Source organism: Camelus ferus, chromosome 17 (assembly GCF_009834535.1).
Source record: "Camelus ferus isolate YT-003-E chromosome 17, BCGSAC_Cfer_1.0, whole genome shotgun sequence".
Classification (NCBI taxonomy): domain Eukaryota; kingdom Metazoa; phylum Chordata; class Mammalia; order Artiodactyla; family Camelidae; genus Camelus; species Camelus ferus.
In genome coordinates, this window is record NC_045712.1 from 30,893,845 (window position 1) to 30,920,366 (window position 26,522).

Sequence of the window (26,522 nt, forward strand, 5' to 3'; positions counted from 1 at the left end):
GCCGCGTGGGCAGGTGCACGGCGTACGCGCAGGGGTGGGGCTTGTCCCCCGGACCAGAGGTCACCAGGCCTGCGGCCGCAGCGGAGGCTACTACCCGGGCGCTCGCCTGCCAGCGGCGGGAGTGAGGACGGAGGGGCCGAGCTGGTGGCGGACAGCCGCGGACACGGAAAAGTAGGCGTTCCCAGCCTCGGCCCTCGTCTGACCCCCTTCCGGGTGAGACTGCCGCTTTCCGTCTCTTCGCTGCCCGCGCGATGTCCCTTTAAGAGGTCGGCCGGCAGCCCCGCCCCCTGGGCATCTGATTGGCCCCTCACGCTGCGAGCGCCCTCTTTTCGGCGTTGCCCCCTTCCTATAGGTCGCTGCGGGCTGGGGGCGGGCCTGCGCGCCGCGAGTAGGGACGGTGGCTGTTTTGCAGTTTTGGCGGAACGAAAAGGACTCGCCAGCCTTCCGGGTCGCTGCTGCCGGGAAGGGCCGCGCGGAGTCGGGCCCGACCGCGTCTCCCTCCCTGCCCGCCCCGTCTGCGGGGGACGGCCGCGGGCGCCTCTTGCGCGACGATCCCCTGCCCGGCCCGGGCGCTGGAGTCCGAGTCCCGCGGCCTTGCGGGGTCCGCGCCCGGCGGCGGATGGGCGGCCGGGGCCTCAGGTAAGGAGGGGACCCTCCCTCTTGCTCCAGCTGCGGGAGCGGATCCCGGGAACCCTCGACCCGCCTGCCCGCTCCTGCAGCCCGAAGCGACCCTCCCTCCCAGATGCAGGCTGGAGGCGCAGAGGGCCGGGGTCCTGGTGTCCTGGGTCGGCCGGGCTTGCGGACTCTGCGCTTGAGGTTGTGCAGGAAGACGTCCCTGCGAGTGGCCCGAGCCCCATCTACAGGCCGCCTCCGCCTCCGCGGGGCCCAAGGGGGTGGGGGTGGGGGGACACTGGAAAGGGGAGCGCAGTGACCTGACCTCGCTGAGCAGGACGGAAGGGTCTGTGGGGTTCCCCACTCACCAGAAGGGCTTGGCTGCATTCTGCGGAACATTCATCTATCCACTCCCAACAGTTTGTGGTTCCAGGAGACTGGGTCATGAGCATGCCTGGGCCAGACAGCCCACAAACACAAACACACACAGGGGTGGTCAAGGAGGGCTCCTCGGAGGAAGTGGCCTGAATGGTGAGACAAGGCTGGGGAAGAGCAGGCACAAAGGCCCTGAGGTAGAAATAGCACAGTAGCTTGAACAAGATGAAAGATGAGCTGCAGAGTGGAAGGGCATCAGCAGGGCAGCAGGCAGGGGGCAGATCAGGTTGGGCCTTGAAGGCCTAGGGGAGGGCCCACGGCTGGCCTTCCCCCTGGGGGCTTCTGGCAGTGTCCCTCTCCCCCTATCCCTAAGGCTGAAGGATAAGGGGTTAGCCTCTGACCTAGGGAGGTTTCCTCATCCTGTTTTGGTTCCAGAGTTTTCAAGCTCATCAACCAGTTCACGCCGGAAGCACTGAGGGGTGCTTCAGCAGCAGGCCCTCCTCTGCTCAGGGCTGTCTGTTTACCCCAGGTTCCCCGGCCAGTGGCTGGGCCAGGCGTGGTCAGCCCCACTGCACAGATGAGAGACCAGAAAGCAGAGGCCCAGAGAGGGGAAGGCCCTCCTTGTCCAGGGGCTCGCACGGGTCCAGCACGCATGATCCTAGCCAAGTTGGCATCCTGCCTGCAGGCTGGCCACAGAGGGAGGGAGGTGGAGGCCCCACTGTGGGCGGTGGGTGGGAAGGTGGCCTCTGGAATGTTAGTGAGGTCAGGAGAGTCCCTCCCAGGTGGAGGAAACAGTCTGCCCCAGTTTCCCTGGTCCCGGAGATAGGCCTGGGGCTTCCCCAGGACACTCGGCATCCCAGGAACTCCCCCTCTGAGAATCTCCTTCCCCATCCCTGTGGCTTGGGCTTCATGCCTTCCTCCCCTGCCCTCAGCCTGCCCTCCCACTGTCCTCTCCTTCCTGAGCCTGCAGACCCCTTACTTTGTCACTGCCCGGGCTTCTGCCCACAAGGCCAGGAGCTCACCCGTGGTCCAGGGAGGAGAATATGGAGCCACAGACCTAACCCCTCCCAACCGCTTCTCCCTCCAGCATATGGGGCAGTAACAGTGCCCTCTCTTGCGGGCCGGTGTGGCGGCTCAGTAGGCTACCTGGGGAAAGCCCTGGGCCCTGTCTGCACACAGGAAGGGGGTGCTGTGGTATTTTTCTCACTGCTTCCGTTATTTTACAAGCCTTGACACACAGTGGCAATTCTGGTGCCGCTGCAGTTTGTGGTCTGGAGGCCCACAGAGCAGCAGTGCCAGTGGGGAGGGCCTCAGGGATGCGAACCCTCAGCCCCACACCCGGCCCTGTCCCCCCTAAACGTGCTGTTACCAGCATGCGACTCTGGATCCAGCCCCAGGCCCCCAGCTACAGGTGGAGAAACTGAGGCGTGAGAAGGGCCCCTGGCAAGTTGCCAATTAGGGGCCTAGGCTACAGGCCTGGCAGGTGGCTGCCCAGCCCTGGGCTCTGTTCAGGGCGATGATGTAAGTACCGCTCTCTCAGGATGGCAGGGCCCGTGAGCATCAGTGCTCTCTGCTGTTATTATGGAATTAGCAGGAGTCTGGCGAAGGGAGAGCAGCTGACACTCCTTCCTCACCTCAGACTCTAGAGCAAGTGGGCCTGGACCCCCATGAACCAAATCCTCCCCCCAGCCCCACAGACCCTCTTCTGGGAAGAAAAGCAGCAGTTACCTTTGTGTGTGTGTCCTTTTGTAGACCACGCACTTCCCTGGTCTTGTTTGAGCCTTACAGCAACCTTGTTAGGTAGGTGTTATTTTCCTGTGCCATTCAGGGAGGGGAAATGACTCACCCAAGGTCACACGAAGTACTTGGCAGAGCCAGAAGCACAACCAAGGTCTGCCCAGCTCCGAGTCAAACTGGCTTAAGCAGAAAAGGGAATTTGTTAGATTTTATAACTGAAAAATCTGGCCTAGGGGTGGGGTGGAGTGGGGTGGATGCTGACTTCAGGTGTGGCTGGATCCAGGGGCTCATGGGAGGAGCTATTTCCAGGATCTATTTCCATCTGTCTCTCACCTGTGTTCCTCTGTGTTGGCTTTATTTCCATGTGGGACTCCAATGTGCACATTCCCTGGAGTCGTGGAGGGGTGGAGTCAGCTGTACCCAAACCTTGTGGTTGGAGACTGGGGGTGCTGAGGTTCCCCCACAGGAAAGTGGGGTGCTGGACAGGTGAAGCGAAGAGAAGCCCCCCTAACCCCTGACCTCACTCGTCCACACTGGCTTCTCCGGCTTCCTCGTGGCTGCTTGGCCTGTACCCCAGCTCTGTTCCTGCCAGGGCTGCTTGAGACTCGGTCCTTGACCAGAGCCACTGCTGGGCTGCTGGGACCAGCAGTTTGCTCCACAGAGAGTGGGGAGCGGAGGAGGGGGCCGTGTAATCTGTCTCGCAACTCACAGTCACTTCTCAGTCACTGTCTCAGGCCACTGGCAGCTGTGAGCATCCTGCCCAGGGTGGTGGGTGGTCAGCAGGGGTGCAGGAGGCCACCGTCTGGGCATTGCACATCAGCAGCCACACAGAGGTGCAGAGGAGAGGCCTTAGTCCTTGAGGGTGTCTGCCTTTTCTCAGGAGACCCCCCCCCACGGCACCCCACATGCTTGCCTGAACCAGTGACAGGGAGGAGAGCGGGGGCCCTGCTGGGGAAGGGGAGGGCTGTCCACATGCTGCAGGGCATCTGGCAGCCTGGACCCCGTCTCTGTGTCAGACGGGCACCCTGCACCCTGCTGAGGTGCCCGGTGCTGCTCCACACCCCTCTCCCCCCAAAAATGCTGGCTTACTGTAACTGAGACTCAGCTGGCACTGGGGAGGGTGCTCTGCCTGAACACAGGGCACCAAGGAGGGTCCTGCAACAAAGGAGCACCTTGTTAGCAAGGCAGAGGGCAGTGGTGCAGGGACACCATCCGCAGTGCCGGCCTCGCCACAGCAGAGCGCCCAGAGGCTCCCTGCTCTTCCCTCACCCCTGCATGTGTCTGTCCACCCATCCCACTGTCCCCTCCTCCCCAAGGGATCCCAGATCCCTCCCCTCCATTCCCACTGCCACCACCAGTCACTGTCCACAGTGGCCTGGCACTCCTCGGCCTCCCTGCCTCCACTCTCCCTGCTTCAGTGTGCTCTCCATGGCAGCCCCTCTGTGTGGGAGTGGCGCCCCATCCCCCCACAATCACATTGCACTGAGTGAGACCGCGGTGCCAGTGCCAGTGGTCAGGCGTCCTGGGTTGACCTGCCCCGCCCCCATTCTCGTCTCTTCCAGGCTGCTTTTTGCCCTTTCAACAAGCCCAGACTGTTTCTGCCCCATGGCCTTTGCCTTCACTGCTGTCTTCACCCTGAGATGGTCTCTGTCCAGATTTCCCCCAGTACGGCTCCATTCAGTTATTTAGATCTCCTTTCAAGTGTCACCTTGTCTGACAACCTGGCCCTGATGAAACAAAGGCCAGGATATCAGGGTAGAAGATTACTTCTGTCTGCTACACGACTGTCTGTGTGTAAGCTGTCCAGGATGAGCCTGAAACCCAGACACCTTCTCTGTTACCGCTCTGTCATCCTCAGTGTGGGCTTGTGTCTTGTGGTCCAAGGTAGCTGCTGTTGCTCCCACCATCACATCCATATTCCAGCCAATGGAATTCTGTCTCACTCCTGTTTTCTCTTTAGCACTTATCTCTAGAAGTTTGCTTTCTAAGTATGGGTGTTGGTGCTGGCTGTCATCCTCCCCTCGGGGAATGGAGGCCCCGAGAGGGCAGGTGTGTCCCGGCATCTGGACCCGTCCTGGCTCACAGCCAGAGCTCGGCAAGGTCAGCGCTGGTAGAAAAGCCTGAGTGAGGGAACCGGACAGAGGCCAGCTTTTTCCCTTGGACCCAACTATGTGTCAGGTGTAGGTTCTCCTGTTTAATACTTTCTGTCGTTGGTGTGCCGTTGGGGACGTGATCCCAGAGCCAGGCAGAGGCCTGTTGCAGAGAAGGATAGAGAGTTCTGAGGCCCCAGGTCTCTGTCTACCTGCCTGGGGGTCGCCCCACCCTTTCTGAGGCACTGACATTCCCCAGCCCGGCCACGAGGGGAGCTGTCCTGCGGCCCCCGTGGCCCCCGCCTTGAGCCTGCTGCTGTTGGGGGGTTTGGGGGGATGGCAGTGGCAGCGGGGGCCTGGGTCCTGCTGCAGGTCCCTTCTGCCAGGAAAGGTGGGGCTGCCCCTGGCTGAACAGGAGACCCCTGCTCTCAGTGTGGGAATGGAACCCATCTTTTCCTTTTGTAAAACCCACACAGAAAAGGGCTGGAATCATAGGTGTGTGGCCCCACGAACTGCGGCACGTGCGCTCCCCAGGCCCCCGGAACTGGAGCCGGTGTGCCCTCCGCCCTCCCCAGTCTCTGCTGGACTCGGACCGCACGTCCACACCTGGCCTGCCCCGGCTCGCCATCCTGGCTGCCAGGCCCTCCATGTCACCCCCATGCAGGGCTCGATCTTTTTGTTTCTGGGCAGTGATCCACTGTTCCCGCGGATGCCACCATCGGTGTGGGTGTTCTGCTGACGGTGACACTTGGGCTGATCCGTGCCCGGGGCTGTCATGACCGTGCCTGGAAGTGGGGGCACCGGGTCACAAGGCCCAGTCTGTTCACAGTTTTAAATGCCAGCATGTGTTACGTCCTGCTGCTCGGCCCCGAGCTCCCCGCAGACAGGCTGCTGCTGTCAGTCAGTGCGGCCCCACTCCTCTGCCACTGCCCTGAGGACCCCGTGGCCCCAGAACCCACCTCAGCTGACCGGGGCGGCTCCCAGGGCCCCAACCCCAGCTCTCCTGTCCTCCAGGCTGGACTCCTGACCTCTCATTCTCAGTCACCTTGAAAACCCAGCCCTTCTGCCTCCCCTCCACTTGGAAATGTCCCGTGCCTCCTCCGGGCACAGGGCAGTGTCCCCTCCACTTGTGTCTGCCTTTCTAGGTGGCAGCAGAGGCGGGCAGGGCCGAAGGTCCCCCTGGGGTGTGCACGGTTCCTAGGCCTGCACCACCTCCCACGGCGGACCCTGTCCTTAACCCCGTTCCAGCGAGGACAAGGAGGTCAGGCTCCCTGAACCCGGCTCCTCGACCCTGCCCCCAGGACTGGAGGCGCTAGCTGGGCAGTGCCCAGTAGCACGTGCTGCTGTGCCTGGCATGCAGACTGTTCAGTCATTGAGGGCGGCCTTTATTGTTTGGGGTCACGAGACAGAGTCCAAGACAAAGGACTGGCCCCTTGTCGGCTGAGTGGGTTGTGACGTGTGGGGGCCCCACACCCACCTCCCGCATGCTGGGTAGCGAGCCCGAGACCCAGAGGCCCAGGCCACACGGCCCCTGTGCCGCTGATGTGGTGGCTTTCACCCTGCAGGGCTGGCTGCTGGCGGGATGGGCATCCTGGAGGAGGAGGCTGGGCCCAATGGGAGCACAGCGCTGCCTCCGCCCCTGGCGCCCAACATCAGCGTGCCGCACGGCTGTCTGCTGCTGCTCTATGAGGACATCGGCACCTCGAGGTGAGGCGGGCTGGCTGTGGGAGAGGGACTTCCTGGGTCCGCATGCGTGTGTGTGAGAGAGAGAAAGAGAGAGAGACGGGTGGGGCGGGGGCAGACGCAACCTCACCAGTGAGCTGCCTTCTGTACCCACCTGCTAGGGTCCGGTACTGGGACCTTCTGCTGCTCATCCCCAATGTGCTCTTCTTCATCTTCCTGCTCTGGAAGCTTCCGTTTGCCCGGGCCAAGATTCGAGTCACCTCTAGCCCCATCTTCATCACCTTCTATATCCTGGTGAGTTCATTCCAGTTCAACAGAACACCCAACTCCAAGTGGCTTGAGCAAAAAAGGGAATGATAAACTGCCTCTGAATGAAAAACCAGCTTCAGGTATGGCTGGATCCAGAGGATTAATGTCATTAGGACTCTGTCTCTGCATCTGTGTTCTCTGGCCTTATCTCAGATGAAGGTTCCCCCGATGGTATCAAAGGCAGAAAAGAGCAGCCTGAGCTAACATCCTGCCTCCCCGCCAACTCCAGCAGAAGAGCACCTCTTTCCTGGTGGTGCAGTGTAGGCCTGGAATTCCCTCTGAGTGGCCCACCTTGGAGCCCCTGTTCATCCCCGAGCCAGTCACTGTGACTACCAGGGAAAGGGGCACTTTGGAGTTGGGAGGGTGGGGTCAGCTCAGCCAGACCATATGAACTGAGGGGGATGGTGGTCCCAGGAGGAAAACTGGGGAAGCCTCACTAGAGAAAAGGGGAATAGATGCTGGGTGGGGAAATGCCCACTGCATTCTGACACCCGGCTGTGCTGAATGACCTTGGGCCAGTGGCTTGGCCTCTCTGTGCCTCAGTGCCCCTCGGTGTGATGCCCACACAGAGCTCCAGCCCCGAGGGGCCTGGCACACGGTGGGCATGTGACCCGAGTGCTGTCAGCCTCCCTGAGGTTGGACACAGTTTTCAAGGCACAAAGGACAGAGTGTACAAGTCTGGGCCCTTTGGTTTTGTGTGTTAGAAAACTGAACTTAAGCTCAGAGAAGCCAGAGAGGAAGTACTGACAAAAACTGACAAGTCCCAGGTGTCAGGCATGGAGGGGTCACGGGGTGCTGTCTGTCTCCCTGCTGGCCTGGCGTCTCTCGGGCCCCGTCTCTGGCAGTCTCTGCCCTCCCCTCCCCGCAGCCTCCTTTCCCAGCGGCTGAGCTTCATGTCCTGGGTATGGCTTGCACTGGACTCCCTGGGGTCCCACGCCATCCCCAAACCAGAGGATTTGAATATGCTGTGTCCACCCCTGGGTCACAGGCCAGTCCCTGAAGCAGCAGTGGTGTGGCCAGCACCCCCCCCCCATGTTATGGGGGAGCAATGGGAGAAGGAATGAGGCTGTTACCAGAGGAAGGGGATGCGTACCAGGCTGACAGCTAACAAGCACAGGCACTCTGCCACACCTGCGTCCTCCCTGCGTCCATCCTTCCTGAGGAGTCAAGGTCTCCTGCAGACGCAGGGTGTGGTGAGCAGGCCCAGAAGCCCCACCCTAGCCTCTCTCTTGCTCACCAGGTGTTCGTGGTGGCGCTGGTGGGCATTGCCCGGGCCGTGGTGTCCATGACGGTCAGCACCTCGGATGCTGCGACCGTTGCTGATAAGGTGGGGCCAGGCCTGCCACCAGGGTTCTGGGTGGTGGGGCGGGGCGACGGGCCCCAGGCTGACCCTCTGCCTGCTCTGTGTCCAGATCCTGTGGGAGATTACCCGCTTCTTCCTGTTGGCCATCGAGCTGAGCGTGGTCATCCTGGGCCTTGCCTTTGGTGCGTCTGCTGCTGGGGCCGGTGCTCCCTGCCCCTCCCTGGCTGGGGGCCATCCTGCCAAGGTCAGCTGGGCTGGCTCCCGCCAACTGAGCAGCATGTTTCTTCCAGGTCACCTGGAGAGCAAGTCGAGCATCAAGCGGGTGCTGGCCATCACCACGGTGCTGTCGCTGGCCTACTCAGTCACCCAGGTACGCAGGTGGGACAGGGCAGCCCCGGGGGCACCGGGGGCTGGGCATCCACTAACTTCTGGCTCAGGATCAGGGCTGAGTGCTTATCAGGTGCAGTGTCTTCAGCTGAATGCAGCTAAGGAATCGCCTGCCTGCTGGTTAACCTCGCAGGTTCTGGGCCTCCCCAATTCCGACTCAGTAGCGCAAACCTGCCGTTTCAGCAAGCAGCCCGCACAGGGAGCGCGTGGGTCTGCAAGCTATGCTGAAAGCCCTGCATCCGGAGCCCCCTTTCCTAGACTGTGGGCTGCCCCTCAGCCTCCCTGTTCTGGGTGCTGGAGCTGGGGACGGGCAGCGAATGGAGGGCCAGGTGGGAGCGGGGCCCTCCCCTGCCCACTGTAGGGCACACTGGAGATCCGGTAACCGGATGCCCACCTCTCGGCTGAGAACGAGCTGGGGGAGGGGGAGGGCAGGGAACGGAGGGTCAGGTGGGAGTGGGACTTGGTGCGGTGGGGAGCCCAGGTGGCAGGAGGAGCCAGTAAGACCCTCCCCTGCCCGCTGCAGGGCACACTGGAGATCCTGTACCCCGACGCCCACCTCTCGGCCGAGGACTTCAACATTTACGGGCACGGCGGCCGCCAGTTCTGGCTGGTCAGCTCCTGCTTCTTCTTCCTGGTGAGCTGCAGGTGGCCGGAGCCGTGGGACAGGGCCTGGCTGCCCTGCTAGTGGGCTTGGCCCCGGGCTGGAGCTCCCCTGCGTCCTGGTCAGCGCCGCGTGTCTCCGCAGGTCTACTCTCTGGTGGTCGTGCTCCCCAAGACCCCGCTGAAGGAGCGCATCTCCCTGCCCTGTGAGCGTCTGGGCACCGGAAGGGGCGCGGGGCCGGGCACAGGGCAGGCTGTTGGCCCGGGGGTGGCCTGGGGCCGACAGCCGCGGTCGGGCGGGGGAGGGGGCCAGCTGGGCCCGGGTGGGCGACACCGGGCAGGACCTCACGGCGCTCCCCCACCCCCACCCCCCCGCAGCGCGGAGGAGCTTCTACGTGTACGCCGGCATCCTGGCGCTGCTCAACCTGCTGCAGGGGCTGGGCAGCGCGCTGCTGTGCGCCGACGTCATCGAGGGGCTCTGGTACGTGGGCCGCGGGCGGGGCCGCTGGGGGGGGCGGTACCGCTCAGCCTCGCCGCCCTGACCCGCCCCCCGCCCTCCCCGCAGCTGCGTGGACGCCACCACCTTCCTCTACTTCAGCTTCTTCGCGCCCCTCATCTACGTGGCCTTCCTGCGGGGTTTCTTCGGGTGAGTCCCCCCGCGACGCTCGGGACTGGGGAGCCACGGGCTGTGGGTCCAGGTCGCGCTGGCGCTTGGCCGCCTCCGCCTCCCGGCCGCGGGCGCCCCCGTGTGGCTGCTGTCGGGCGCCTTCTGCCGCTTGCGCATGCGCAGCCGCCGCTGCAGCATCCCGGGGCCGCTCAGGCTGGGCGGGAGCAGTGTGTACGTGCACGTGCGTGTGAACAGACACGTGCGCACACACAAGCGCCCATGCACAGACACGCTCATGTACACATGGATACACATATACATATACCTATATGTACACACAGATACACACTTAAATGCACATATATATGTGCACATACACACATGCAGGTACACACACATGAATTCGTACATCACTGCCATACAGACGTGTATTTGTTCATATAGATGTATATCCACACGGATGTGCATACACACATACTCATGTATATACACGTAAGCACACGTGTGTATACACACATGCATTATACACGCAACCTACGTAGGCACATGCTCTGTTCCCACGAGTGGCCTGCTGACCTGCCCTGCACTTTTCATCTAAAGGGAGACCAGCCTGCCCCTGGGCGAGCAGCTGCCCCCCAGCACCTGCTCTGCTGGGTGTTATGTGGCCCCACGCACAAAGCCCAGAGCCCCCAAAGCTTGTATTCTCTGGGGGCGCTGGAGAGGTCAGCAGGGTTGGGGGGGTCCAGTGTGTGTTTGAGCGTGGGGTGCATTTTTGTGCAGTGTGTTCGGAGGCGTGTGTGTGAGATGGGGTTGAGGTTGGACCCCGGTCTCGGGTGTGGTGAATGCGGGCGTTTTGCCTCTACCCACCCTCCCCTGCCTGCCAGGTCTGGGTGGGCTGGGGGAAGGCCTTGGAGTGCAGTAAGAAGTGCTGGGTTGGATCCCCAACCCCGGTGCACATGATCTCCTGCCCACCACTTATCTCCCGGGCCTCTGGCTCCTTTTTGTAAATCAGAAGTGGAGCTCTCCCCGCCAGAGTCACCCTGAGGACGGCAGGCCTGAGAGCTGGGCTGAGGTCAGGGCCACTGTCCGCCCAGACCTCTGGACAGGTGCTGTTTCGGGCCACCATTCCCCAGGTCGGACCCCTCCCACCTGCCGTCCAGTGAGAGAGCAGTTGCTCCCCAGGATCCCACGGCCCAGAACGGGAGGGCCAGTTCCAAACAAGTCCCTTTGGACTCCAGAGTCCCAGCACCAACAGGGACCTCGCAAGGTGGACACTGGGCAGCCGTTAGCATGTTTCCTGCCATGTTTCACACGGCAGGGCTCCCCGCCCCTCTCTCACCACCAGCTCAGAGCCCAAGATCCTCTTCTCCTACAAATGCCAAGTGGATGAGACTGAGGAACCAGACATGCACCTGCCCCAGCCCTACGCTGTGGCCCGGCGGGAGGGCCTGGAGACGGCGGGGGCTGCCAGCACACAGTTCGACTCGGCCAGTGGGGTGGCCTACCTGGACGACGTGGCTTCCATGCCCTGCCATGCTGGCAGCATCAACAGCACGGACAGCGAGCGCTGGAAGGCTATCAATGCCTAGTGTGGCTGCCCCGGCCTGAGGGTCTACTGGGGCCAGCGGAGGACGGGCTGGTGGGGGGCCCAGGAGCGCTGAGCGCCCGGCAGAGGAGGACGAGGGGATAGGACCGAGTGTGGGCGGGAGCCCTGTGTGGGCCTGTCCTGCCCTCGGCCACCCCTGCTCCAGCTGGGGGCCGCCTCCCCCTCCCACTAGCCCTTGCCCTGCTAGGTGACTTGGCCCAGACTCTGATGTCCCAGGGCTGGGTCTGGCTCTATTGGCCGAGGGCCCCTCTCTGCAGCCTGGGCCCCAAGGACTGGTCTGGCCCGCCCCCTCCCCAAAGCCCACTGCCGGGTGGGCTGAAGTGTGTATATTTTCTTGATCTATTTTCTAATAAAAAGGAAAAGGAGCAGAAGGAGCAGAAAGTGTTGACATGGAGGTGTGGGGAGACTGGGGCTGGGACCCGAGGGCCAGGGTGACTGCCCTGCAGGCTGAGCCCTGGGAGGCTCGGGGCTCCTGCGTTTGCTCCTGACCGGCTACTGGGGAGGTGGAGAGAGATCGGACCCCGCATCCCTGCCGGGGGCCCTGTCTGAGCGGGGGAGCCGGGCGTGGGGAGAACTGGGGCTTCTGAGCACCGTGTCTCCACCCGGTGGTCCCACCCTTTCCCTGGGCCTCATGTTTCCTTCCCCCATCTCAGTAGCTGTGGAGTGAGGGTGAGAAGGCCTGCCGTGCGGGGATTTTTGTCTTAATTAGGACACAGCCAGTGTGGACAGCTGGCAGGTGCTGACGGAGCATAATGACCGCAGGGCAGATTTCAGTCTCTAGCTTGGTGCTCAGCACAGAGGGGGCCCCCTTAGAAGGCAGGGTGCCCGGGACGGATGTTCGCCATGCTGGATGTGATGAGCTGAAGGTGGGGGTAAGCCCCAGCGAAGCGCCGGGATGGTGAAACGTGAGAGGGAAGTCGCACGTAGCCCCACGCCTGTGCCGACCTGCCCGGCTCTGAGTCTTAGCAGCTGGAGGAGAAGGGGGCTGCAGTGGAGTTCCAGAAGCACCAGTGCGCTCGTGCACACACGGCACCCTGGGCTGGAGCGTGGATGTTCCGTAGCGTGTTTCCCTCGCTGACGCCTGGTCTCGGGCTCGTCCCACGTCGGGTGGGAGAGCTGCTCCAGCTGCATACTTTCCAGACACACGGCATGGATTTAACCAGTCCCCTCAGGAGGGACTTTTTTCCCCTAATATATTTTGCAACAACAAACAACACAACAACAAAATCCTTATAAATATGCTTTCAGTAACTCGTGTGAGTGGAATTGCTGGAGCACACAATCTTAGTTTTAATTAGTGTCACAGTCTCCGGCAGAGGCTAATCGCTGTCCTCCAATATATGTTCTCCTTTTCTTCCATTGTCACAGAATCCCTGATTTTTGGCTGGATATACAGCTGTCTGGAATAAATACTACATTTCCCAGCCTTCCTTGCAGGCAGCATGGCCATGTGACTACGTTCTGACCAGTGGGATGTAAGCGTGCTTGCAACTTCCTTGAAGAGACAGGATGGGCTCTGTTCTCTCCACTACCTGGGATGTGACTGTAATGGCCGGAGTTGTAGCAGCCATCTTGAATCACTGGGTGATCTTGGAATGGGAGCCTCATGGCGGGGCAACAAAGTAGGAGGAGCCCTGGTCCCTGACACTGGTGTGTCCAGAATAGCCCCAGACTCCTTCCTTCAGACGACTTGTTGAATGTGAGAGAAGGAAATGTCTATCTTTTTTAAACCACTGTGGATTTTTCTCTTACAGTTGAACCTAATGTGAACCAACACACCCTTCAAAGAGGCTGCCCCAGTTTTAACTCCTGTCAGCACAGCCTCACCAGCTCTGTGTGAGTGTGCTGTTCAGATTTTCCATCTTTCTGAAAAGCTCTGCTCACGTCTGTTCTGCTGGGACCATATCCATGTGCTGGGTCTGGGTGGGAACAGACGTCATGCAGAAAAGTGGCCAGGGTCGGGGGGATGTTCTAGAAGCCTTGGTGTGATCATGAGTTCACCACATATGGCCCCAAGTTCCAGTCCTGCCTCCTCCAGCTGCTCACCGGCTGTGGACCTTGAGACGTCATGTCTACTCTCTGACCCTCCGTTTCCTCATCGGTGACACAGGGCAGCAGATGACTGGTTACCGCCCGATATCCATTTTTCCTCCCTTGGTAACCATACCAGGATGTTCTGTGTGTCCGTGAAGCACCAATAGAAGGTGACATTCCTGCCCCTTTGCAGTACCTCCTGCGACTCAGTTCTGGTCAGTGGGGTGTTAGCAGGAGTATGAGAGACTTTCTTTAGCTCAGACTGCTTAAAGGGAGCTGACTTAGCTAGGACATGTGCTCGTTTGTCCTGCCTTTCCTCATCCTGCTTCCTGGAATGCAGATGTGATGGCTGACTCTCCAGCAGCCATCCTGGATGATGAGGTGACTCTGAGAAGCTATTCATCAAGGATGGTCAAATAGCCAAAACAAGCCCCGCCCCCCCAATGATGATGGCACTGCAGTACCAGGACTGGACTGCCACCAACAGACACCTTGTACACGAGAGAAAAACTACCTGCTGACAGCAGTCCTGATCCTGACGGAAACACAAAGACCCTGATGTGTCCCTGCAAAGGAATCACTTGAGGGAGACAGCCATCTGGAGACGCCAATTTTTTTTCCTTCCTGAGCTTCAGCCTTCTTACCCCTCCAGGGTCAGAGGGAGTCTAGGCCTGGGCTTCCTTGCTGAGGGCAGCCTGTGGCTAGTGGATGACCTCCTCACTTTGTCTCCAAATGTTGGGGGCTGCAGAGGGCAGCGGGGACTTATGGGAAGACACAGGTGCAGATTCCCTTGGGAGTAGGGTCCGTGTGTCCCTGAGCACTGGGGGCCAGGACAGGGGTGAGGCCAGGCTCCAGGGACCATGGCACCCTTGTGGATTTAGGGCACAGAGTCCTCAGCCACCACAGACGGTCCTGTGGCCAGGAGCACTGGAGGTCTCCATGGTGACAGGCATGAGCCCTGACCGCGGTGGGTTAGCCCAGCCGCTCTAACAGAGCCGTCACAGACCGGGAGCTTGGACAGCAGACATGATTCGCTCACAGTTCTGGAGGCTGGATGTCCAAGACCAAGGGTTGGTGTCTCCCAAGGCCATTCTCCCTGGTGTGCTGTGTCCTCTGTGTGCACATCCCAGGGTCCCTGTGTCCCCAGGTCACAGACTGGTTAGGGTCCACCCTAATGGCCTTGCTTTAATTTGATCACTCTTTAAAGGCCCCATGTCCAAAGATAGTCAAGTTCTAAGGTCCTGGTGTAACTGGCAGGATGCTCCAGGGTCTTCCCAGAATAGACCCCTGCCCCCCATGTCCTCCACCTGCCTCTTATCTGTACAGAAGCTTTTCCTAGGCATCCCCAAGTTCCAAAGAGTACATTTAACCAGAGAAGTGAGAAAATGCAGAGAGAAAGGAGAGCAGTCAGCAAGACAAAATAACAATAGTTTAGCCACTAAACGAAGTCCAGGACCTTTAGTTCCTCCTCAGGGGCTGTAGATAATATTCTGAGCCACATCCTTGAGCTGCTTTGCAGACACTGAAACCCCCACCAGGTGGAAGAAGTTCACTGCATGCTGCCCCCCAGCACATAGGCCCCAGTCTGGAACCAGAAGGTTTGTGGGGTTGACTCCCGATGACCTCACCACCAGCCAATCAGAAGAATGTCCACGAGCTGATCACACACCCCACAGGGGCGCCCCCTCCCGCAGCCTGTCTTTAAAACCCTTTCCCTGAAAGCCTTCAGGGAGCTCGGGCCGTCTGAGCGCCAGCTGCCTGGACCCCTTGCCTGGTGCCTGATGCTGCTCTTCCCTCAGCGCAGCCCGGTGTCAGCAGGTTGGTGTTACTGCACGTGGGCGTGCGGACCCAAGTTTGGTTCCATGACACTGGGGGTTAGAACTTTAACATGTGAGTTTTGGGGGACACAATTCAGTCCATAACAGATGACACTAAATCTTTTCTCCCCCTGGTGTCCTGACACTGACCAGACCCTGGGACCAGGCGGAGAGCCCCCGAGAATGAGGCCAAGTCTTCCACCCACTCAGAACAGGACCAAGAGGGAACCAGGCAGCACCTAGAAGGTCGCGCGCACGTGTGTGGCCTGGCGTCCACGACTTGCTTCTCCTGGACACGTGCAGCACTGTACCACCCCACCCGCTTTAGGAAGCGGGGAACCACGTGACTTACTTTGGCCAATGAGATGCAGCTCATGTCACCTCCAGGTGGAAGCACCTGTCCTGCGCCGGTGACGGTGGGAACATGTGTCAGCCTGGGTCCCTGAGGGGCCTCCAGGAGGAGCGTTCTCGGACGAACTGCCTGAACGTGTGGCCAGAAGCAGAAAGAAACCCTGTCCTTTAAGCTGCTACGTACATGGCCGGTGCTCAGCTAGTTTGATTTCAGACAAACAGGGAGGGCAGGCTCTGGCCCAGGCCCACGGGTCACCCCTCATCTCCTGGGTCTTGTGGGCCCAGTTCTCAGACCTTGGGGATCTCCCGTCAGCTGCCCCTCCTGTCCATGGCCTCCCTCCAGGTTCCAGCAGCCTCCCCTCCGCTTCAGGGCAGAGCCAACGGGATGCTGGGGAGGAGCTGACACCCATGCCATCTGGGTTCAGGCAGCATGCTAAACGCTCACTCACTGCCAAGATCCCCTGTTACGACGGGGCAGCTGAGGTGACGAGGTCACACGGCTGTATGGGGCAAGGCAGGGATTTGACCCTTGGCCTCTAACCACTGTATCTGCTACCCAGACACAGGGACACTTCCCACAGGAAAGGAGCTCTGAGCCTTGTCACTCGGGCCATTGGACACTCCATGAGGTGCAGAGGAACCCCCGAAGGATTCCCCAGGGGGACAGGGAGCCCCAGGTGCTCACGGCAGAGCTGGATCTGGGAGGTGGACCGTTCAGGTTCCTCATCCGTGACCTGGGCAGGCCCCTCGCAGTCAGTCCCCCAGAATGTGGCTCCGCCTGTGCCTCCTCGGCCTCTGCGAAGCCCCACAGCCCACCCTGTGCAGGGCCTGGCCCTGAGCGGCTTCTTATTCGGGGGTGGCCCACTCTCCTTCTAAGCAGGACCTTCCTGGGGGTCCCCAGGCTGCCTGCAGGGAGCGGCCCATGTAATTGGCCCGAGGCTGCCCTGGCCATCCGAGCGTGGCCGGCGTTTTATTTCTCATCTTGTTTAGAGACGGTGACTCAGCTGAACGCATCCAGCAAATCAAGACCCAATCACCTGCTGTGAAGAGCGTTTAAAGCTGGGCTCCACTCAAGATCTCGTTAGGCGCCCAGGAGGCCCTGGGACGCAAAATCAGTTCCACTCGGCTGGGGTCGAATGACATTCTGGGGACGATGAGCCGATTTGAGAGGAAAATTGCAGAGCGGCTGCGAGGACACGGCCCTCCCCGGGGCCGGGCCTACCTGGGTTGGGCTTCGTGCCTCCGGGCCGAGGGGGCCGTGGGCTGCCCCCGGGCTGCTCCAACTGGCGCGGGTGACGCACTTTCATGGAGTCGTCCAGCGGCCCCTGGGAAGGTAGCCTTCTGGAATGTTCCTGCTCTTCCCGCCTCCTGATTTCAAACACTGAGCCTCATCCTCTTCATAAGCAGAAGGTGGCCCACGGCCCAGCACAATGCCTAAAAATTGAAAAAGATTACTTGTTGGAATTCACATGTTAGATTTCACATACGTTTCTAGATTTTTCAGCTTAAAAAAAATTTTCACAAGCTGCAGCAATCCCAGATCGGGGCACTTCCGGCCCTGACAGGTGTGCCCGGCTTGCGCCTGTCTATCTGAGGGTGAAGTATCCGAGGCGGCCTCCCCAGGCCGTGCCTTGTCTCACACCCCCATCCCCCGCGGACGCTTACTGAGCACCTGCTCTGTGCCGGGCTCTGTGTTTGGCTGTCTGGAACAGAGGCAGACGAGAAAACCAATTACAGTCTCGGGGCACAGTGGTCCTGCCCTTCCAAGGCCTGGCCCTCCTGCACCCTCAGGGCCCCTCCGTCCTCCGGCTCATAGGTGGCCGCAGGCCCAGCCCGCAAGAGGCTGCAGTGATTGGCTCAGAGATGCATGTGACACCCCAGTTGAGCTCATCAGAATCTCTGAGCCACAGCAGAACCTAGACAGGGAGACAGCACAGGAGTGAATCATAGCCCCAGCGCCTGGATCCACCTGTGCCTGAGTGTGGTCTGGCCGGGGTTCCCAGGCATAGGAGCCAGTGCAGCTCCTTTTGTGCTCAAGCCTGTCTGAGGTGGTCTCCTGTCCCTCGTGGCTGAATGAGCCCCATCTGGTGTGGGTGAGGGTGGGGGTTACGCCAGGGAGATGCTGGGGGCTCAGGAATGGAGAGGGAGGCGCAGTTCCCCTGGGGGCAGGGTCCTCCCAGGAAGGAGACTCTGGGCGAGCCTGAAGGGTGAGTGGGTGTTGGTGAGAGGAAGGGGCAGCGGGCAGGAGGATGAAGACCGGGAAGCCCCGAGCAGAGCAAAGCCATAGATCAGTGTTGATTTAAATAAGACACGAGTCTCGGATTCTTGGTTCAGATAAGGAATCTAACAATGTCCTAGCAAATTTTCCCTTCACGCATGTGGCAATGATCTCAGTGTGTGACCCAGAACTCCCAGAAAATAACAGAGGCCAAGCGAAATATTATCATCAGTCCAGAAATGATCACACAAGCCCCGTCCTGGGCTTTGCAGTCTTGAGAGGGTGGCCAGTGCCCCTTCGCAGTACACCCCATCTTACAAGACTCCTTTGTGCCAACAGCCCTTCACGCTGATGGGAAGTAGAACGGGACCTCAGTTGCTCAGCAGCCTCCACGCTGAGGAGAACATACATGCTTTTTGGGGGAACAATCTCAATTCACCACTTATCAGGACCAGCTTTTGGATTCCGAAGAGCGTCTGTATTTTTGCAGCTGTAGGGGAAGCGGAACGTTTTTTCCTTCTTATCTTGCTGAGATTTCTCTACCAGCAGTAAGAAAGGTTTAGAATTTTCAAGGCTAAATGCTGAAATTTCATTATTTGGCACCAAGAGGAGGGAAAAAAGAAAAGCAGGCTCAACAAGCTGGAAGCATGGACTATGAAAACGCCAAGAACAGAAGAGGATTAGAGAGGGGACGGGCGCTTGCATTCTGCATCTGCGGTGGGACAGTGTCCGGGAGCCATGGGGCGTGGGCCACCCTCCTGAGCGGACGCGGCCTGGACCCAAGTGCTTAAGGAGAGAGAGCTGGCTTTTCTCCGACAAAGGGTGAGGCTGGAGGCGGCAGCGGAGGGTTGGTGCAGGATGTCACAGATGCTGGGTGCCTCCCCTGCCTCCCCTGCTCCTCCATCCTCGTCCTCGAGGCGGCGGCAGCAGCTCCACGGGTCCTGTCCTGCCTATTCTGGGCGGGAAGGAGAGAGGAGGAGAGAGGGGGAGGAAAGCCAGAGCTGTCCTTGTCACGCCTCCCACCTGAGGGGCCTTCCCATAAGCTGCACTTAATTACTCTCGCTTGTACCTTTTTGGCTGCAGATTGCTGATATGGCCACCGCTCTGCAAGGGAGGCTGAACATGCAGGCTTTTCTTTCCATTTTTTGAACTGGCACATGCTGCTCCCGACACATCAGGGAGAAAGAAAGAAATGGGTGCTAGGCAGGCAGCTGGCAGTCTCGCCTCCCATACCCAGAAATAGGAAGAATCCGTTGATGATGGTGGTGACACACTCCCATCTCGCCCCAGTTTCCCATCTTCTCACAGTCACTGGGCGGAGGTTTTAAAACCCACGGTGTGAGCTGAGCAGCACAGAGGCAAGGAAACCCCGCGCACCCCCCCTGGTTGACTCTGCCCGACTCCCGGTAACCACTTTCCGCCGCCTTGAATTTTGTTTATCAGCGCGGCGCACGCTCGCGCGGCGCAAACGACGTGCAGCGCGGTCTCGTGCGCTTGAATTAGTTGGGTTCATACTGAGCTTTTCTTCACAACTTGCTGCTTTCATTCAGTTTTGTGGGGGGGACCTTCCTGTGTTGATACTTCTGCACAGCATCCTGTTATAGAAACAGTTCTTTCAGTTTGTTCCCAAATTGTGAAAGCGATCGACGTCCAATGCGCGTCCCGCGTCAGTCTGACGGGTCCCCACGTGCGCACGGAAAGGCCCCCGGGCGGATCCAGGGGAACGAGCCTGGGCATCTGCACATGCAACTCCACTGCTGCCTGTTTCCTTCCGGTGGTCTTGGCGGCCAGGCCCAGACCACGAGCTCCCACTTGGGGTCCTCGCCCCTCGGGGCTTCTGAGGCCCTTTGAGGGGTTTCCCGAGCTCAAATTGGTTCTCAGACACGTGCTGTCAGTCACGAGTGCACCGCGGAATTTTCCAGACCCGACATGTGACGACATCATAGCTCTGACTGCGGCCTGAATGTGTGCTTTTGGTTTTAATTAACAGTTTGTGTACTTAACTTTGAATATGTAAATACTGATAGACAAAACTCCCAGCCACAAAGCTCCTGGAGGCCCTCCACAATTTTCCAGAGTGTAGAGAGGCCCTGCTTGATATCAAACAGCCTAGGACCGCGAGCCAGCCCCTTGGTGTGGACCCCGGGGCGGGGCCCGGAGGGGGCGGGGCACCTCAAGCCTCAACCCACGGAGGTCAGCCCTGAGATGCTTTGCCGATTTTTCCAGGTAAGTTCTTTATGGCAAGAGGATCTGGTTCAGGGCCACACGCTTGCAGGTTGGCCGCTGCTGTAAGGAAGTGCTCATCTCATCCATCCATCTGCTCATCAAGTATTCATATTTATTTTATTTACTTCTAATTATTATTCAGAGGAAAACAAGGACCCTTTTGAGAGTGAAAGGGGGCAAAATTAATAATGACGCCAGAACAAGTGGTATAAAGCAGGACGCTTCCCCAGGAAACTGGGAGGTGGGCTCACCTACAACATCTGCCTCCCCAACTCCAGCTGGCCTGCTGCGGCTCCGGGGGGGACCCCTGCCCGCCAGTTCCGGCAGTCAGGCCTTGGAGGGCCTCCTGACGCCGCCCACCGCTCACACCTGCATCCGTCCTATCACCGAGTCCTGTGCACTTTACTTCCCAAACATGACTTCATCCACCGGCCCCTCTCCACTGCCAGCAGTGCTCCACGCTGCCACTCCTCTCCGCTGGCCCGTCATTGCCATCCTGCCCCTCCCGCCCCCTTTGCAGGCTGAAGCCAGAGAGGCTTTTAAAAATGCAGCTCTGAGGTGGGGGAGGGCACAGCTCAGGGGCAGAGCACATGCTTAGCATGCAGGAGGTCCTGGGTTCCATCCCCAGTACCTCCATTAAAAATAAAATAAACCTAATCACCTACCCTCTACGAAATGCAGCTCTGGTTCTGCCCCTCCTGCTCTCCCACTGATCCCCGCCCCCGGCTCCCAAAGATCTCAGCCAGGCCCCCAGGCCCGCCCTCCTCACGTGCCTGACCTGGAGCCTCCCTCTGTGTCTACCGCTCTCATACCCCAGCCTGGGCCCCCAGAACTCCCAGCTCTCCCACACTAACCCGCCAGCCATTGAGGGAAGTAGACTATTCGAGGCTTTATGATTACAGGGTCATTTTTTTTAAACAGCCATTCAGTTAAATTCATTTGGAATTGTACGGGGACATTATTTTGGCCGGGTCTGAACCCTAATTCAGCCTGGCGACGCGGCCTGCAGACTTCCAGCCGGACGCTAGAGGGCGCTCTGCAACGGCCTCCGCGCCCCCGCCTGTTCTCACCGCCGTCACCATCCAGAGCCCAGAGGCCCGGCCATGGAAGAAGTCCCGATTAGGCACTGTGTTTACCCCCTGCAGGCATGAAACCTCCTACATTGCTGTAAAAATCGTATATTTGCAGACACCAGCTCAAGATTCATTTACATATCTGAAAATGTTATATTTGGAAATTTAATTCACATCCAGCATTATCATCTTTAAATCCTGTGTGTCATCCTTTCTTCCATGCCGCATGGAGGCTGCCCTCCCCCCACCTGTCCAGGTGGGCTGTGATGGACAAAAGGTGACATGTCCCGGGACACCAGCTGGTCGGGGCCTTGGCGCCGGCGACTCCTCTTGGAACACTGCTCTCCCTCTGAGGTCAATTCCTCCAGTCTCTGCTCAGCCTTCCTGACTCCCCAGAGGAGACAGGTGCCCGGATACACACACTCGGGCGCTTGAGGAATAGACAAATAGGCACGTGTGTGGTGCAGGCACTGCTCTCAGGGACTGTACCTCCAGTGGCCCACTTAACCCTCCTGACGCTGGATTCGGCAGGTGCCGGTGTGATCCTGTCTACAGACGGTAAAACTGAGGCTCAGCGGTTTGGGGACTTGGCCAAACTCCCGCTGCTCAGACCTCAGGCAGTGATGGTTCAGAGTGCACATGATCTCAGCTGGTCCAATCATGGCGCAGCCAAGCCATAGTCTGGAAGGGGAGGAAACAGAGAGGGCGCTGGGTTCTGAATGAGAACTGGGAAGCTTGGAGCTGGTTGCAGGTGTCTCTGCCTCCATGCAGGTGGGCCGGCCTGAGGGTGCAGTCAGGACTATGCAAACCATGAACAAGAGGCAGATGTAGATTCTGGACGACTTCTTTCAACACCTGCATCCATGTGGGCCTGGGGTCCTGGACTCGCAGTGACATGGGCTTCTCCCTGCGTTGCAGGCCAGTGTGGCTGGGCTCCTGAGCCTGGTTACCAAGGGGATTCAGGCCAGAGGAGAGCTGCCCAGCTCTGGGAAGGGTGAGGTCTGCAGACCCTCCAGTGCTGTGTCCAGGGGAAGGGTGGGGCGCGGGGTCGGGGGACACTCCTGTATTTTCCCAGGCTACCGGGAAGAGGAGGGCAGCTCCGAGACTGAGGGTGGAGAGAAAGCACGCACACCCTGGTGCAAAGTCACAGGGCAGATTTGCTTGGGAACCTGCATGGACCTCCAAGCAGGGCCCCAGACACACAACAGAAATACACACACACACATTTCAAAAATGTGCAGCTCCCCACTCCCTCCCCCCAAAATACACACCCCCTGACCTAGAAATTCCATTTCTGGGAAGCAGCCCTAAGGACAGAATAAAGGATGTGTGCCAAGATTCAGCCTCAAGGAGTCTCCTTGCAGCGCAGTTTGTAATAACAGACAGTTGGCAACAATCTGGGTTCCAATAGGGGAGCAGTTGGGTCGCTGCAGCAGGGCAGCAGCTGGCAGCTACCTGACCTCAGAACGGCGTGCAGGGGCGTGCAGGGGCGTCCAGGGGAAGACAAGCCCCACCCACTGCCGAGGGAGGAAAGGAGGCAGCCTGCAAACCCGCGGACTGCTTTGAACGCCTCTGGTGACACAGAAGTCAGCGTCAGTGTGGAGTCCGGCTGGGTGGGGTCCAGGCTGCCTGAGTCAGGAGGGTGGGGCCCTCTTTCTCATCTTGCAGGAATCGAGTGTTGCTTTGTGTGTGGGAAAAACCAACTCGATTTTGAAAATGAATATGAATTTGACACACACGTGCCCTCCCATGTGTGACAGTGAGGTATGAGGAAGGAGTGTGATTGTGACGTTGCTTCTGAAAGCAGGGGTGGTAGGCAGCCTTGGTGTCTAGCACCAGGGGTGCCGGGCCAGCTGCTGTGAAGACGAGGGAGCGCCAGACAACCCCAAGGACAGTGGCTTCGGGAAAGCACAAATGTTTGCAGTGCGTGACCATTTCTGGCTACCACCATTATATGCATACGTCAACGTAACTGTCCCTGGGAGGACCCACGGGGAACACGGCAGCCTGTGCCATGGAGGGCGACTGGTGTCCGGGATCGGGGTGGGGGAAGGGTGGCTCACGTTAGCTGCACACCTGCTACACCTTGAATTAAACCATTATTTGCAGAGAGGGCACAGCACAGTGGCAGAGCCCATGCCTAGCACGCACGAGGTCCTGGGTCCCATCCCCAGTCCCCCCACTTAAAAAAGACATTATTTGTATGTGCTGCCTGTTCGGAGGCACGATTCAGACATAAAGAGGAAGGAAGCGCACTCGTGCTCAGGTTAGCCCCACGCGGGCCCGGGCACCGGGGTTCGGCGCTGGGGCGGCGGGAGGGGTGGCGGCTCCATGCTCTGCCTCCCTAGTTCTCTCCAGCTGAGATGCCAATTTTCTGCTAGGCTGGCCTGACTGCTGCACAGCTGCCTCTGTGAACAAACCGCACCAAGGAGCAGAGCAATTAGGCAATTACACTGTTCAGAATGGAATTGGGAGCCCTGATGTTTCTCTGGGAGGGTGGCCTCTCGGCCTCACCCCTGCCCTGTGTGGTGGGGGGCGAGCAGAGGGGTGAAAGGGCGGGGCTGGTGGCAGACCCCAGAGATGGGCCCCGAGACCCAAGGCCCTGCGGGCAGGCGGCCCCTCCTGGCCCGGCCCTGCAGTGCGGAGCCGCAGGCCCTGCGTTCATCCACACACTCGTGAGTCGAACACCCATCACACGCCAGGCACCACCCTGGGCCCTGGGATCCAACCGTGAATGAGAGCCACAAGGTACCTGTCTCCTCTGGAGCTCAGGTTCCACCAGGGGAGACAGATGATACACAGATACACAAGATGCTTCCAGAATGAAGTGGGAAGACAGGAGAGGGAACAGATGGGCAAGGCCATCAGCTGGAGTGGTCAGGCCTCTCTGAGGAGGTAACATTTCCACCAAGAAACGGGGGATGGGAAGGTGCAGGCAGAGTTTTCCCTAGAGCAGGAGCAGGGAGTGCAAAGGCCCTGAGGTATGCCCAAGCCTGGCGACTTCAGGCAAGACCAGAGATTAACATGGCCAAAGCTTGGCGTCAGAAGGAGTTAGGAGCAACAGGCCAGGGCCTGCATGCTGGTTCCACTCCTGGGACGCTCAGAGCAGTCTTGTGGAAGGGGCTGTTATCCATACTGTGCCCAGAGGGAAAGGGACTTACCTGAGCCACTCACACAATGGGGAAACCAGGACTGCTCAGCCTGCAGCACAGCCCCAGGGGCCCTGATCTTTGGGGTGTGCCCTGTGACTTCCCCACCAGAAGGAGCCGGTGGCCCCAGGGCAGAGCCGGGGGTCGGGAACACACCTGCTGAGCCCTTCCACCGGACCCTCTGGCCTTGGAATGCCCTCCTTGTAAGGTGGCGAGTTTCCTGTCCTGGGCAGTATTCAAGCAAAGGCTGGGCGACCCGTTGAGAGGATTTTACAGAAGGAACTCTAGTGTTGAGCAGGGTGGGGCCAGGCCTGTGTCCTCCAGGGGGCCTGGGGGCTGTCCTGGGGACTCAGTGGGCAGCATGCCTGCCAGGCTGTGAGGCTGGGCCAGGCACTCACCTCCCCAGGCCGCCTCAGCTGTGAAGGGAGGTGCAGTGGTGCTTCCTGGCCGCGTGCGCGCACCAGGACAGAGTCCAGCTTGTGGCGCAGCCTGGGGAGCGGCTTGTAGGGTCTCATTCACCTTTTCTTTTGATTTGAAAACTTCAAAACATGTATACAGTTAAAAAAAAACAATAATCCAACCATCCAAACGGATCAACACTGAAGGCCGAGTCCCCTCCAGCCCCCGGCCCGTGCTCCCCCAGAGACCCCCGGCGGCCGCGTTTTGCGGGGAGAAGGTTGTCCTTCTAAAGACACTCCACACACAAGGGAACGTGGCTTTCCTGCACAAACTGTGGCGTTCTATACACCCTTCTGCACTTGCGTCTTCCCCTTGCTCCATCAAAGCCACACACATTGATTTTAAAGCTTAAAATCCCTGGATAGAAAGCATACTGTCCCAGCGTTTCAGAGGAACAGTGATCGGTATCGAGAGTTCTTTCCTCCCGGCACCTGCCGCCTCTCCCCAGACACGCGAGCACGCGTACGGTTTCTTAGGGATCCCACACGAGCACAAACACATACAAATAGGCATCTTACTCCCACACCCAGCTCTGCACGTTGGTCTTTTCCTGAACGTCTGCCTGCCCGCAGACTTCCCCATATCTGCCACCGAGCCTCCTCTTGGCCATTAAAGAGCCGTGTGCTGGTCCCCCGCGCGCACAAGGCAGAGATTCTGGGACTGTGATTTCACACCACAGACACAGCAACGGTGGCTCCCTGGATGTAACTTTGGCAACATGTCACTCCGTGGTACCCGGCTATGCCTGCAGGGCCCAGGCTAGGTGGTGGGGTTGCTGGCAGGGAGGGGAACACTGATGGACAGACAGCGTCCCCCCCCAACCGAGGGTGCCTGTGAGCATTCCCACCAGGGACACGGCAGGGACCTGTGTCTGCACCCGATGGAGGTGCGTTCTAACGGGCGGGGGTATCTCGACTTCTCTCATCGCATGTGAACTCGGGCATCTGGCACGCTTGTCCAGGGCCTTTTGAGTTTCCTTTTTAAAAACTGTCTGTTCATGTTCTCAGCCTTTTTTAAAATTCACTTATCTTTTCTTGACTTCTAGGAGCTCTTTCTAGATTGGTTAAATTAGACCAAACTATGGCTTCTGGGTTGGATCAGGCCCACTGACTTATCATTTTTTGTAAGTAAAATTCTACGGGGGCACAGCCAGGCGCATCGTCTGTGGTTGCCGTGAGCTAGGACAGCAAAGCCGAGCAGGGGCTTGCACTGAGGGCCGGGTGTGTTTACCGTCCGGTCCTTTACAGGAGAGGTTTGCTGACTCCTGTATCCTTTTATTATGTGAGTTGCAAATATTTCCTCCAGTTTGCCATTTACCTTTTGACTTTTTTCTTTTGCTTTAAGTGTATTTTAAAATTTAAGACAGTTGTTTGGACATCTTTTTAAATGACTAAACATAGCTAAAAATGACTTTTGGAGGGCTCTGCTTCTCAAAAATCATGATCTAGTAAGCCATAATGAAAAAGAATATGAAAATGAATACATGAATATATGAAAATGAATCCATGTATGACTGAACTGTTGTGCTGTGCACCAGAAACTGACACAACATTGTGAACTGACTACACTGCAATTTGAAAAACAACATGATTTTTACACATCAGACCCCGTGGTTCCCTGTTACTTACGTTTGACTCCAGATCTAAGAGGAAATGAAGGAAAAAGATTTAGATGAAAACCATCTAGAAATTGCTGGAAGATCTGGCACCTGCACTGTTCCTGCTGAGGGTTAATGGTCTGAGAGGTGAAGACACCAAGCCTGGTAGGGTCTGAGGACCCTGTTTTACAGGCGAGGAAATAGGCTCAGAGGTTGTGCAGCCGGAGACCTGCGTGCACAGCGCCTCCGGAGGGCCCAGGCAGGACCGCCACTCCCACTGGGTGATCTT

The 26,522-nt window shown here is 58.9% G+C and overlaps 1 protein-coding gene and 1 long non-coding RNA gene across 5 annotated transcripts in view; one reads left to right on the plus strand and one right to left on the minus strand.

The window, feature by feature from the left end:
* The first annotated feature begins 26 nt into the window (after positions 1–26).
* On the plus strand, positions 27–11,680 carry TPRA1 (transmembrane protein adipocyte associated 1). Of its 4 annotated transcripts, none has more exons than XM_032458802.1 (12): positions 42–171; positions 413–639; positions 6,380–6,521; positions 6,659–6,791; positions 8,047–8,133; positions 8,219–8,291; positions 8,400–8,479; positions 9,020–9,130; positions 9,242–9,302; positions 9,475–9,577; positions 9,662–9,742; positions 11,022–11,680. In XM_032458802.1, the coding sequence occupies exons 3-12, from the start codon at positions 6,397–6,399 to the stop codon at positions 11,290–11,292; spliced, it is 1,125 nt and encodes a 374-aa protein (XP_032314693.1). In that variant the 5' UTR covers positions 42–171; positions 413–639; positions 6,380–6,396; the 3' UTR covers positions 11,293–11,680. The 4 variants fall into 4 exon arrangements, with proteins under 4 accessions (XP_032314694.1, XP_032314693.1, XP_032314692.1 ...); XM_032458801.1 differs by having other exon boundaries at positions 69–213; XM_032458804.1 differs by having other exon boundaries at positions 69–213; positions 11,049–11,680.
* A 65-nt stretch (positions 11,681–11,745) lies between these two features.
* LOC116657206 overlaps positions 11,746–26,522 on the minus strand; it is a 42,865-nt gene continuing 28,088 nt past the window's right edge. The window contains exons 2-4 of the long non-coding RNA XR_004312232.1: positions 16,734–16,945; positions 15,513–15,641; positions 11,746–15,211 (exon numbers count right to left, since the gene is read on the minus strand). This is a non-coding gene — a long non-coding RNA (uncharacterized LOC116657206). The remainder of the gene's footprint in view (positions 15,212–15,512; positions 15,642–16,733; positions 16,946–26,522) is intronic.